General features: G+C 43.6%; 1 protein-coding gene across 7 annotated transcripts in view; it reads left to right on the forward strand.

Moving 5' to 3' along the window:
- WWOX (WW domain containing oxidoreductase) overlaps nucleotides 1-13,581 on the forward strand; it is a 977,376-nt gene that overhangs the window by 141,887 nt on the left and 821,908 nt on the right. The window contains exon 6 of one of the 7 annotated variants that reach the window (XM_060130094.1): nucleotides 8,533-9,073. The exons of 5 other annotated variants lie outside the window; for them this stretch is intronic. In XM_060130094.1, the coding sequence (XP_059986077.1) occupies nucleotides 8,533-8,589 (57 nt within the window). In that variant the 3' untranslated portion in view covers nucleotides 8,590-9,073. Of the gene's footprint in view, nucleotides 1-5,297; nucleotides 5,385-8,532; nucleotides 9,074-13,581 lie in introns of those variants that run through there. One more of the 7 variants, XM_060130095.1, reaches the window with a different exon arrangement.

The following is a 13,581-nucleotide window of genomic DNA, read 5'->3' on the forward strand; positions in this document are numbered from 1 at the left end:
GTCATGCATCCCGACTTGCCCATTTATTGAAATACCCTCCGTATAATTAAACAATATTTTATCTTAATAAGTGGCTTGTGACTTTCAGGACGTTTCAGACACTCACCAATAATCCATCGATTTCACATTTGCTAATGATGCTTGAAGGAAATTAAAAAAAAATAGCCACTTGTACAAAAAGAAATCAGTCGTTTTGCAGCATTAGTAAACTGTAAGGGGGAAATACCACTGTTAATTTAAGGTACTAGTAAATTCTACCATATACAGGTAGCTCTTTATTTTCTGGGATTCAAAAAGGATTACAAAATAGGGTAGATCATCTGAATATAGTTTTGCTAGAAGATTTAATAATGACATGCATGCCCTTTTTTTTTCTTGGTGTTAACGTATCACAAACCGTGTGAAAAACAGATACTTGAGTAGACGATGTTGCTTTTTGGAAAACTAGATTATCTGATAGATTCTATAGGCTGTACCGCACCTGTGGTGTGTTTGCCAGGTCTCTGCTTCGGAGGACAAAACAAATCCCTTTGGGGGCTTGACATTCCCGATGGAGTTCCCAGGAACTACCTGGAAGGTGACTGTGACACCCTAGCTGTTCTGTGTCTGAGGTCGGCAATCATGCTAGAGTAGAAAATGAACTTTTATGTGTCTGCACAGCAGTTAAAGAGTATTCCAGATCCACGCCACCCCCCTCCACCCCACCCAACCAAGAAAAGAAAAAACAAAACGGCATGTTCGTAGCCAAGGCCCACATGTCTTTACTTTAAGTGCTCCTCATGTTATCTTGACCTTAAAGTTTACAGGGTAAAGGAAACATTTATGGAACAGTTAAGACCAGTTAGAACATAACGACTTGCCTCATTATCACACTCTACAAATCTCCACTTTACAGACTTCACTTCCCTGCCTGCTTGCAACTTGTGTTTGGCCTGCAAATACTGTTCCCGGTTCGCATGTGGAAACACAGGGAACTTCTCTTTCCTTTCCTCAAACGTGCCAAAAATAAGAATCTTTAAGAACTCATAAAGTAATTTAGCACCACATTAATAAAATAGCACAATTTTCAATTATTTCTGTAAGTATGTCTTTGAGTTAGTAGTAGGATTTTCTTTTAAGCTGTCCAGATATTTAATCTGCTTAGTAAATGGCTCCTACAAATCAACAATCTTTAAAAAAAAAAAAAAAAAAGGACAGTTTGCAAAATTCTAGTGTCATACAAATGACCAATAAATATTTGGAAAATACTGAGGTTTATTAGCAAGGAAGAATCAATTTAGCATTGAAACTGTATTCAGATTTTATACTTGTAAGAGTAACAAATGTTAAACTTTTACTACACTGTGTTAGAGTGAAGCAGAAGTTGGCATTCTCATACCCTGTGGGAGAGAAGTACAGTTTAGGATTTCAATTCTGAGATTTAATCTGGAGATGTCTATCAAGTGAAAAAAAAATTATTTTTTCACCTAGGATTTTCATAGGTAGGAAGTGTCTTAAAGGAATATTTAAAGATATACCCACAGATTTATAAACAGTGGTGTGTGTACCTGTATTATTTATATGATGAAAAAAAGTAGAAGGACTTAAAATATTTAATAACTGAGCTGAATTATGGTGATCTGAAGTATAAAGGACCACATGGTTTATAAAAATATAAACTAAGACATGTAAGAAATGGAAAATTTCGAGTTATTATTAGATATTTTCAAACTTTTTCTTTAAACATCAACAGTTTTATTCATAAAATATTTGTCTTTATCAAACAACAAATATATAACTGTAAATAAAATTACTTAAACTTGAATCTTATTTTTTTAATGTAACTAAATCATATCAGGTATTTTTGTAAAAATAAAATAATTTGACGATCTGGAATGGAATGTCCAGCTGGTGGGCACTGAATAGAATGGGTATCACACTATATGCATGCTACTTGTAGCCCTGCAAATATACAGATTTAAGAGTGATACAGATCCTTTATTATTAGCTGCCCAGTACACCTGCTGTGAACACCTGCCAAGCTGTAAGTACCTCTCAAATCATGAATTGGAACACAAGAAAACAGATACTCTGTACTTCTGGGATACAATACTTTATTATACAAGAATCTATCAGATTCAGGCTATCTGAGAGAAAGGATTTGACAAGTTAATTAATTTGTCTTTTCTGTTATCTAAAAGCTTACAAGACTCAAATCCTCCTGGCACCTGAAAACATTTTCTCTTTCTGAGGTTGGGAACAGCGCACCATTACCCATCAGGACGTTGGGCTGCAGGGTTTTTTTGTTTCCAGGATATAGGGTGAGAAGTGTGGAGAAGGTGGATGTTTAGGGTCTTGTGTCACGTGGTGCCCGTGCTCAGCAGCAGACCTGAAGTGATGGAGGTGCCATGTGTTTAACAGTACATTTATTTTGTGGAGGTTTGATATATGGTGTTTTGTAAACGTTGGGGTCTAGGACCCGGGGCCATCCTCCCTAGGTCTAAGGGTAATAATTACGTGTCTTTGTTCAAACAGTATGGAACTCAGTGTGTGTAGATACGGTTCCAGACCTTGGGGATGCAACAGTAGATGAAACTAAGACCCTTCTCATGGAGTTTGCATTCTAAGGGATAGGTAGAAAAACTGGAAAGTGAGTTGGGGTCAGCTTGAAGGAGACTTTAAGTGTCTATTTCAGGAATTTGAACTTTTTTGGCAGGGGGGGTTAGTGAATTGTTTTGCCTTTTTTGTTTTTATTTTATTTTATTTGAAATAGGGAATTAGCCATTTGGAGAAGCAGGATTTTAAAAAGATTTATTTAACAATATTTTGTGAAGTCGTTATTAAATTCACTGAGGATAAAATATTAATTAAATGCTTTGAAAGCTTACAATTCAACCATATCAGTTTTAGACCAATTGGGGGAGACACTTTAAAAAAAGATCATACTGCATTCGCCCTTTTCCTCGTACAATGAGTGTCTTGGTAAGTGGTGACAGAAGAAGAGGTTAGCTTTGAAGAAAAAGCTTTGTTAATAGGCTGCTTCAATAACTGGGGGCTCACCAGTTTTGTTTCATTTTCTGTTTATCCACTTACAGGTGGACCAACTGATTTTGCCCAGTTGTTTCAAAGATAATTAAAGTGTTTGCAAAATGTACCATTGTTCCTAATTTGAAATTCTTAATACCTTAAATTCCATGGAGACAGTTGACCTTTTTGTAGCTTCCTGAAAGGGCTGGGTCAGGGTAAGTAACATATCAACAGATGAGTACTCAGCTTCATGACTCAGTGTGTAACATTAAAGATTGCAAGTTGAGCATTTTTGGTGAGTTGGCAAGTATAAGAAATGGGGAAAATTTAATTTTATTGGCACCTTAATTAAAATTGGAAGGTTTCTTAGGAGCACTTAGTACTCTAGTTTGTATCCCGCTGTGGTGTATTTACCACTGCTTTATTTCTTTTAGATTAAAACTATTTAAAAAGGAAAGTGATAAAGACGTATCATCCCTAGTGATTGCTGTCCCTTGCTATCTCCACGTTCCTTGTAGTATTACAGTGTATGTATCATGTGCAATTCATATAAATTCTCCCCTTAAATGACTACTTTGGCTCTTATGTCTGTGTCAACTTGATGCTACAGTCATGGAAAGACGTGTGCTGTCATCGTCTGTGTTGTGGATCATAAATTCCCCATTTGTCTCTGGGACTAACTGGCGAAGAGTGACTTCTTTCCATCTAGACCGTGTTTTATTTCCATGATGATTGAAATGACCACAATATGCATGTTTTCTTTAAATAGCTCTTAGGAGTCCACCTGGCAGACAGTGCCGTCTAAGATCAGCAGGTGGTGTTCTTAATGCAGAGTCGATGAGCATTAGGAGGCAGGAGCTGTCTGTCAGTCATTCGAGTACATGCAGTGAGTATATCCCACGTCCTATTGACTAAACCATGGCCTCCTGCACGTTTTCCCTTGCCAAGAGCTCAGCCTTGGCGGATCACCTTGAATTCATTCTAGGGGAACATCTTTCATTTGCTGCAGGTCTGTGTAATGTGCAGCTCAGAGAGAAATGCGTCTCCGTAAGGCCTAACCCCACATTTTTTTTAAGGATGTGTGTCCGTGCTGGGTACTAATATCTCGCGTACAGTAGCTACGAGAGTTCTCCGCCTTTAGGCGGGCAACAAAAGGACCAACTGGAACCTCCCAGGTGGTAGTTACTCAAATGATATATAGTGACTCTGGTCAGTCCTTCTAGTTTCTCTTCATGAAGACACTAGATGAGTGCCTTACTGTGACTAGGAATATAGCTCCTTGTTCTGGTCTTTTCTGAGGTTTCTTGTCTGAAACTGTTACCTGGCTGAGTCTGTTGAACCTTTTTCAAGGGCCCGTGAATTCCTTCTTCCACACCGTCTGTGCTGGGCTTGGTGGTGTCTTTGTTTCTGATCCCTCATTGCCATTTATGGATGTTTAGTAACCATTTACCCATGACATCCCCATCATATGTAAAGCTGGCCTCCTACTTTATCTGAGTGCTGAGTGAGTCCCACATTCACTGAGCTCTGTGCACAGGCTGCCCTGCCCCGCAGTGGTCCACCCTGGGGCAGTAGGAAGGACCTTTAAACTGCTCTTGTTTAGAAGCGACAGGTTCTGTTTGGGGTTGCACCTGAAAACTGGCTCTCCACTGGGCAGAACCATTGTCCTTCCCGGACTGTGCTATTACCAGTCATCCATTCAGAGCAACAGCCCAAGGTCAGTCCTCTTTCTACTTCTTCATGTGTGCAGCAGGCAGGCTACATTAGACTTGGGCTAGTCTCTCTTAGCATCCCTTATATACCGTGGAGCCTTTGAAATTAGTCACAGTGGGGTCTTGCTTTGATGACATTTTGCTTGCTTGACGTACTGTTTGCTTCAGTTGGAACTTCATTGTGGACCATACAACTTAGCTAAGCTACTTTTCTTTTTAATGCAGAAAGCTCTCAGGGACATACTGTGGAAATAGCATTTGATCTTGAAAAGTACAGTGTCTCAAAAACTATTAGCAAAAGATAAGAAATCTTTAAGGTGAATTCCTGGGGTCTCTTAAGTCATCTGTGGATTGTGGAGAAATGGTTCTTCATTTCCGGGGTAACAAGGCTCTATTTTATTAGGAACTCATGATATCTTAATGGTGTGATAGTCAACCTTCAGCTGGTGGGTCCATAAGTCAATCCTGACTCTAAGTGACTTGTCGATGGTGATGATGATCTTGACGGTAATAATTTAAGCTACCGCTTGCTTTATGTCTACTGGGTGCTCTACATAGATTCTCATGTATTCATCCTAGCATTCCTGCAAGATGGTCGGGACTGTTTCCCGGGGAGGAAATTGAGGACGCGAGAAGTGATGATAACTGCCTAGAATTTGAAGTGAGGTTTGTGTTCCACATCACTCCTTAGAAGTCAGAATGCCCTAGGAAGGTGGTGGCCACCTTTTACCAGCACTGCCCTCGTTCCGGGGTCATCTGCATAGTATCGAAAGAAGTGGCATCACTTTGTCCTCTGGGGCCTGCCTTTGGCCTGTGGCTCTGCCTGAGTGGTTCTTTCCTTGTCTCCGTGCCCACGGTCTAATGACCTGCTCCTGTACCCAAGGCAGCAGAAGTGGCTGTGGAGAGCCCAGCCCTTTAGGATCGTGCTTGAGGATGGCTCAGAAATTGCCTGGCTCCCTTCTTTGTTCCAGGAGTCTTTGTTCCAGGGTTTATACCCTCCATCAACTCAAATTTAGCTCTTTTCTCATTCTTGTGTCTGTGCTGCTAGGCCGTCCACGTTGTCACATTTGCTGAAGTGCTTCTGTGTTTGTCCTGATCTTTGCAGCTGGATTTGTAGCTTCCCTTTTCCAAGTCTAGCTGGTGTAAAAGTGCTGCCTCGACTTACTGCCCTGTTAATAGTGTCTCCCAAGAGACTCGGCATCTAGTCACTGGTGGCTGAGATGGGAGAGAGAGTGCTTTATGTTTAAGAGCTGTTGCCATAACTATATGAAAGTAAAGGGATAAAAGGAAAGTCACCCAAATTCTATTCCCCTTACACAGTGACTCTTCCCCCTTAGTTTTGCCTTTTATTTGCGTTAAACTGCCTATGTATTTTTACATACATAATTGCAATCATTAGGCCTTCTAACGCTAGAAAAAAAAATCTGTGATTGAAACTCCATGCTGACGAATAAGGGAGACTGTGAAAGCCCCAATTCTCAGATCTCAGTTTGAGGCTGCAGTTGCAATACCGCAGTTTCTAAAATGTGTCACGTGTAGTCCTATGTTCAGTGTTACAATGATATCAGGCAGGGTCTTGTAGAATCACTGTTGTAACTCCTTACGTTTGTCTCCGCCAATTCTGATAATTTGCGTTCAGAATTTTGTCTGTGTAAGTTATATTTTAGATCAGTAATGCAAATTGGAAGACCCAGTAGAGCCCAAGGCTTCATCATACCTGCTTAGGCCTTTAAGAAACCAAGAAATAGGGAATATGCACGCTCCCTCCTCTCCTCTCCCCCCATAAATTATAAACAGCACCAGCTGTTTAAAAGTGAGCTTGGAAGTGCTTTCTTACTGGTGGCGGAGTATCTATCATCATTCAACAAATGTATTTTGAGCATTTTACGTGCAGAGTATTCTGTCAGGCCCTGTTGGAAGATTCAGGGCTATAGAAGACCACCTTTGCTTTCGAGGGGCCTGCAGTCTATTTGGGACAATCTCCTTGTTTATTTATTCAGTAGATATTATTCAGGGCCAACTATGTGGCCGCCTTTGGACTAGGTGCTAAGGATTCAAAGATGATATCAGGGGTGGATTCTGCCATGCAGTCGGCTGCTTCCAGATACCACCCATGTCCCCACCATGCTCACTGTCTTAGCAAAAAAGGATATCATGCAATGAAAGCTCGCCCCAAAAAAGGATATCATGCAATGAAAGCATTAAGAGAGAGGGCCAGACGAAGGGGAAGGGACAGGAAAACAGGAGGAGGTGATGTTCAGAATCAATGATAGCCCCTGCATAAGGCCCCACAGCTGGTCTGTGATTAATAGCTCCTGGGACTGCCAGGTCTTGGGCCTTCAGTGACAGGCCAGTTTGGGATGTGGGGAGATGACAGGCCGAGAGAAATGTCGTTTGTAGATGCTCTGTCCTGATAGTCATACGTACGGGATATGTGTATGCAATATAGATGCAATTTCTATAGGAGCCTCTTTGCATCATTCTCTGAGGGCTTCTGAAAGACTATCAAACAACCACCACCAAAACTAGTATGTAGCCCGGCTGACCCTGAGGCCTCTCCTCCGGCTTTGGTCTCTGTCCATCCTTCGGCTGTGTTTTCTTAATGTTGGCCCTCCTTGGGTGACATTTTCCACACTGTCATAAGCCAGCAGTTAAGGGTTTACCTCCTGTTCCCTCAGCGACCGCAGACAAGAGTGATTCTCTCCTCCCAGTAGCTCCAGTCAGTGCTGAGGCCGTCGCTCAGAGTGGACCAGCCTGAGTCACAGGGCTGTCTCTGAGCCGGGCGTGGTGGCCATTTCTGATTGGTCCAGCCTGGGTCATGTGCTCACCTCGATTCAGCAGGTGGGGTCAGGCTCCCCAGAAGCGCATGGGAGAGGGGAGGGGTTTGCTCAGGGGTGAATGGGCAAACCCCTGTTGTCGGAAGAAGGGGTGTGGCTGCCGAACAGGTAAAAACAGCTGATGTCCGATACAGCCCTGCGGTAATTAAACACCTCCAGTGAATCCTCCTTGGCTCCAGACACTTTGTTCCTCACAGCGAGGTTTTCATAGCCTTGCAGAGACTGTGTGGTAGGGACTTTAAAACAGAGAGAGGAAAGGAAGGACCGCTGGCCCATTTTTGTTCCGCTCAAGGGTAGATCATAATTTTTGAGTTTTGTAATTACTGATGAGAATGCCTGAGCCAGGACTCCCTTGAGATTTATCTGCCGCTTATCTGGAGTAAGTAGAAAGGATATCAGCTCCCCCCACACCTCCAATCAGGCCAGCTCCCAGGCTCTAGAAGACTCTCCCTGGGATGGACTCGCCAGCATGCTCTCCGGGGCTGGCAGAGTGGAAACAGCCTTGCTATATTTCATCCTTCAAAAACCCAGCCTGCCTGCCATCCCACGACTTCTCCCGTCATGCAGCAGAGAAGTACGTGTTTGGCCGTGATACCTTTCTGCTGTGGAGCGGTGAAGTAATGCATTTTTCTCCGCATAGCTTGTTTCTGGCCATCTGCTCTAAGTGTAGCTGTAAATGCTGTGACGGAGTTCACTTCTTGGGTCTCCATCATTCTGAAGTGACGTTTGGCATTAATTTGCTCGTCACCATGGAGGACCCCAGGGACCCACTTGGGAGAAGGTAAGTTATAGCCCACAAAGCAACTCTGCTCCTGGTGACCGGCCTGAAAGGCTGTTTGGGCCATGACATCAGGGCGTTGAGAGACGACTTCAGGAGTTTTATTCTTATACGTGTGGAGACTTCATGCCTTCCCGAGCCATGCTTGGGAGATGACAGCCTTTTCTTCTTTTTTTTTTTTTTTTTTCCTTCTCCGCAGATTATCCCCACCTTTTCAGTATGGGAAGAGGAACTCCTGTGGACCTGTAGGGATTGAGACGAGCTGGGGCTTTGGTTCAATGCAGGGTTGCTCTCAGCCAGGAGCACAGATGACTTTCCTGGTGCTGCGATGTTAAAGCACGTGACTCCTGAGAAGTTGTTGTGGCCGCTTGTGCACCAGGGTGGTAGAGTTAGCAGTTGGGACAGAGACTGTGCGACCTGTAAAGCCCACATACTACTTACTGTGTGGCCTTTTCCACAAGGTTTGGTGGCCCCTCCTGAACCCTTCCCGTCTGCTGCTGTTCTTTGCTTCTCCGGCTGCTTTTCCCTGAAGGCAGGAGGGCATATCCGTGGCCAGAAGACTGTGTGGGAGCTGGAGTCCAGTCTTGGCTCCGCACTGGCGGGCAGGGACTTGGCGGGGTCCTGGGTCTTTGTGAACTGGAGATTCCTCATCAGCCAGATGGAAGTAATAGAGTAGCCAGTGACTGGGGTTGTGTGAGGACTCACTGCGCTAATGTAGCTGGACTTGTTACTGCAGACATCACCTGGTCTGTAAGAAGCACTTGATAAATGCAAGTTCTTTCCTTCCTTCATCCGTGTCTCTGTCTCTGTGTCTCTGTCGCTCACACACACACGACATACACACACGATTTTCTATCTTATGTTTATCTAAGAAAGAAGAGAAAATACTTTCTAGTTCTTTCTGCCTCGTTTCAGTGTGGAATGCTTAATGTAGCCACGTGGAAATTGCTTGTTTTGCTGTTATGTAATTAAGAGCTTAATTAAAAATAAATAACTCTAACCTTTCACTCCATTTGCACAATTTGGATATTTTATTTCGTAGCCCATTACAATTGGAAAGCAAGTGTTAGGTGCCTGCGACTTTCCTGAGTTTTCCTAAACAAGAACGATCTGGCCAGAGTGCGTCACCTCCGTCCCGCTGGGGTGGCATCGGCAGGGTCTTGGGAGCGCTCAGCACCCGGGGCTTGTACACCAAGCCCGTGGCGTTGAGCGGCCGACCGGCTGATGATGCTCTTTTTCAGAAACTGGCCCTGGGAGATCTCGTCCTACTCACCTCGGCTGCTTCAGGTCCATGTGTGCTGAGGAAAAGTGTCAGCTCTGGTTTTCATCTGTAAATTCCACTTTTCCCATTGGTAGGGCAAAGGCTGGGAATAGCACACAATAGCTCCGTTTAAAAAGGGACTCTCTGAAATGAGGCAAAGGAAAATATGGCATTCCTTTTATTAAAAAAACCCTGCCCTTCTCCCCCCATTGGTAAGTGGTACGAACTGGAGGAGGTTTAAACTTGAATTCCCTCGTAATCAGTTCCCTGTAGTGTGTTTTGGTGTTATTGAGCTGGGGCGCTATTATGGCCAAGCATGGTGTGTGACGCGCAGAGGCAGCCGCACCGAGATCTTGATGCACATGGTGGGCAAAAGATAATGTGGGTCGAGTCGCATGTAGTCACCGTCGTTCTTGCAGTCATCTTACACTTGGAAGACAGCAAGAACGTGGCCCAAAGTTGCATAGGGAGCCAGTGAGTGGAGCCAGGATCGCCCTCCAAGTCCAGCTGATTCCCAAGCTGCACACTTACAGCCCACCATGTCCTAGGACTGGTTTATTGGTTGGCCAGGTGGAAAGGTGGGTGGATTGAAAGATCAGTCCTTGAGAAGGTTCCCCAGATGGGCCAGGTAGGAATAAACTAAAAGAAAAGGCATCTTGCCCATTTTACAGTTTTGTGCAGGCTGTGTGAACCTTCGTGTTGACTGTTTGGTATTAGATTTTTTTCAGTTACAAAAAAGACTCATGCTTCTTTGAACAGTAAACTACCTTCTTTTACCCCTTACTCCTTCCAGTCCTACCCCCCTGCCCCCGGGTAACGTTGGTTAGTAGTTTCTGTGTTCTTGCACACCTTTCTTCACATTAACATATGTAACACACGTGTGTAAGGCTTTGTTCGCTTTTTTTTTTAAAGTAAGTGAGTGCTTGCTTCAGCATCCCTAGGTCGAATATGATGCCGACCTTCCGGGCATCATATTCTTTTAATAGCCGTGTAATATTCCACAATCTCGAGCAGCAGGTCACAGCCTGCTTAGAGGACGTGTGTCCGAATGGAAGACCGTCACACATAATTTCTTGATTTTGATTAAGAATTTTTCATAATAGGTATCTCAGACATGTGACTTCAGGCTGCAAGATGCATCGTAGGAGGAACTTTTAATATCACAGGTGGGCCTAATTATCCTTGATTAATGTTCTGTGAAACCCGTTAGAACAGAGCTGCAGAAAGGGACACTCAGTTGGAAACCCAGGCCTGTGAGCAGCGGCTGTGCACATGGTAGGCGCTCACATCTGACTCTGCCCATGCTTAACACAGTGAGTTATGAGACAGGGAGCAAGCTAGACTTCAGCCACCGATTTAACAAACTGGTGACTCGGAGATCAGCACTCCGGCACTGCCATCCTCATCAAAGGCTCCATTTTTATCTAAAATTTATTAGCCGGCTTCGAACCTGTTTGCCAGCTCACTAATGGAAGCCTTTTGAATCAATTTGCTCCTGTAATTTAAACAGCATTTCAATGTATATTGTCGAAGCAGAAAGGAGTTGCAGGCTCCTACCCAGTGGAATTAATTATTTATTATCCTTTTCGTGAATACTTTCCGAGGCCAACATAACTGAAAAATGCTTAGGCTGTTTACAAAAAAAAAAAGAAGCAAACAGTGTTTTACAATGGCTAATTTGAAAAATGTCACCATATTAGTTTTCATTTACGTCTGTCAAGAAACGTTTGTATCTACGTAAGGATTTTTTTTTCCCCCTTTCAACAGATACTTTTTGTGGAGTCTGCATTTAATTCACATTTACAGTTCGGTTTCTGTTTTTAAGTAAAGGCACCTTTTCAGCAGAAATGATGTGTATGATGTCACAGGTCTAACTTTTCATCTCAGTGGGGCTCAATTTTCAGCTGCAAAATTGCCAACTGTTTTTTTTTTTTATGGACACTTTTTAAAAATGATAAGTCTGTTTGATTAGTTCATAGAATCTTCAGATTAAGGTAATGTTAGCTTTGGCATTTTCTTTTGTTGTTGAAAGGCAGTGGCAGATTGACAGGACCTCTTCTGGTTTTGCACAGCTTGGGCACAGCTTTCGATTTGGACTGTCTTTTTTAAAATTAATTAATTTATTTATTTTTGGCTGCATTGGGTCTTCGTTGCTGTGCGCAGCCTTTCTCTAGTTGCGCCGAGCAGTGACCACTCCTCACTGTGGTGTGCGGGCTTCTCGTTGGGGTGGCTTCTCTTGTTGCGGAGCACGGGCTCTAGGCGTGTGTGCTTCAGTAGTTGTGGCACGTGGGCTCAGTAGTTGTGGCTTGCAGGCTCTAGAGCGCAGGCTCAGTAGTTGTGGCACACAGGCTTAGTTGCTCTACCGCACATGGCATCTTCCCGGACCAGGGCTCGAACCCGTGTCCCCTGCACTGGCAGGCGGGTTCTTAACCACTGCACCACCAGGGAAGCCCTGGACTGTCTTTCTGAGGAAACATTGGAAGGTAGAGATCGTGTTTCCACAGGAGCAGAGGGGCAGGGCTGTTTACTGTCTAGTGTAATCATCTCTTCCTCCAGGACAAAGTCGAGGCAGATTTGCTTGATGAAAGATTTGGAGTCCTAAGTGCCGTCATCCTTAGCCGTGACCCAAACCCACTCCGGGCACAGTATCCACCTGGGCTGTCCCGCCTCAGCCTCGTGGGGCTGGTGCTGGGGGTGATGGGAACTGATACAAAAATGTGCTTCACGCTGTTTGCAATGCTGTGCATGTTAACGTACTTTGCATCTGACCTTGGAGTCTTATGTCTTCTGGTAGCTTCCATGAAACGTGGCAGTTAGCTTCTTGGCTTACAAATAGGGTGAAGTCTTAGGCCCTTCACAGTTTTGAAAGTCACCACCCAGTAACTGACGTCAGAAACAGCTAGTGAACAAACAACAGCTTGCAGGCTAAATCCACCGTACAGCCTGTTTTTTTCCTTTAAATGACCCATAAAAAAATAAAAAGCAAAGAAGACTGTGAGAGAGACCACACGAGGCCCCAGAGACTAAAGTATTTACTCTCTGTCCCTTTATCGATTCGGAGAAACCTATTCGTGCAGTGTTGGATCCATAGCAGGTACAATATTAGTATCAACAAACACTTAAATATCACTAACTACATGTACTTCACACACATTAGTGCTGTTCACCCTCACGGGCTTCCCTGCGAGGTGAGAACTCCCATTACCTTCGTAGAGGTGAGTACTCTACTGCCCTTATTAGCATCAGACAGGAAAGGAGGCATAGACTGTCCACAGATGAGTGGATAAAGAAGAGGTGGTACATATATACAATGGAGTACTATTCAGCTGTATAAAAGAATGAAATCATGCCATTTGCAGCAACTTGGGTGGACCTGGAGATTATCATACTAAGTGAAGTAAGTCAGAGAATGACAGATACCATATTCTATCACATATGTGGAATCTAAAATATGACACAAATGAACTTACTTACAAAACAGAAACACACTCACAGACATAGAGAACAGACTTGTGATTGCGAAAGGGGAGGCCGGTTGAGCGAGGGATGGATTTGGAGTTTGGTATTAGTAGATGCAAACTATTATATGTAGAATGGATAAACAACAAGGTCCTACTGTATAGCACAGGGAACTATATTCAATATCCTGTGATAAACCATAATGAAAACGAAAGAATATATATGTATATATGTGTGTATGTATGTATAAAACGGAATCATCTTGCTGTACACCAGAAACTAACACAACATTGTAAATCAAGTATATGTCAGTAAAATAAATTTTAAAAAAAGGCACAGAGAGACTGGCTAACTCACTGAAGGTCACACAGCGGGTCAGTGGTGGAGGTAGGATTAGAACCCAGGCTACCAGGTTCTGAAGCCCTGTGTTCTTGACCCTCTGCTGCCCTACTGTGAACTGTGATAGACACTCCAAACATGGAGTTCTTACTATGCCCCTATTAGGTGCCCTCCCCTGCCCTGTTAGGT

This window comes from Lagenorhynchus albirostris, chromosome 19, assembly GCF_949774975.1.
Source record: "Lagenorhynchus albirostris chromosome 19, mLagAlb1.1, whole genome shotgun sequence".
In the NCBI taxonomy this organism is placed as follows: domain Eukaryota; kingdom Metazoa; phylum Chordata; class Mammalia; order Artiodactyla; family Delphinidae; genus Lagenorhynchus; species Lagenorhynchus albirostris.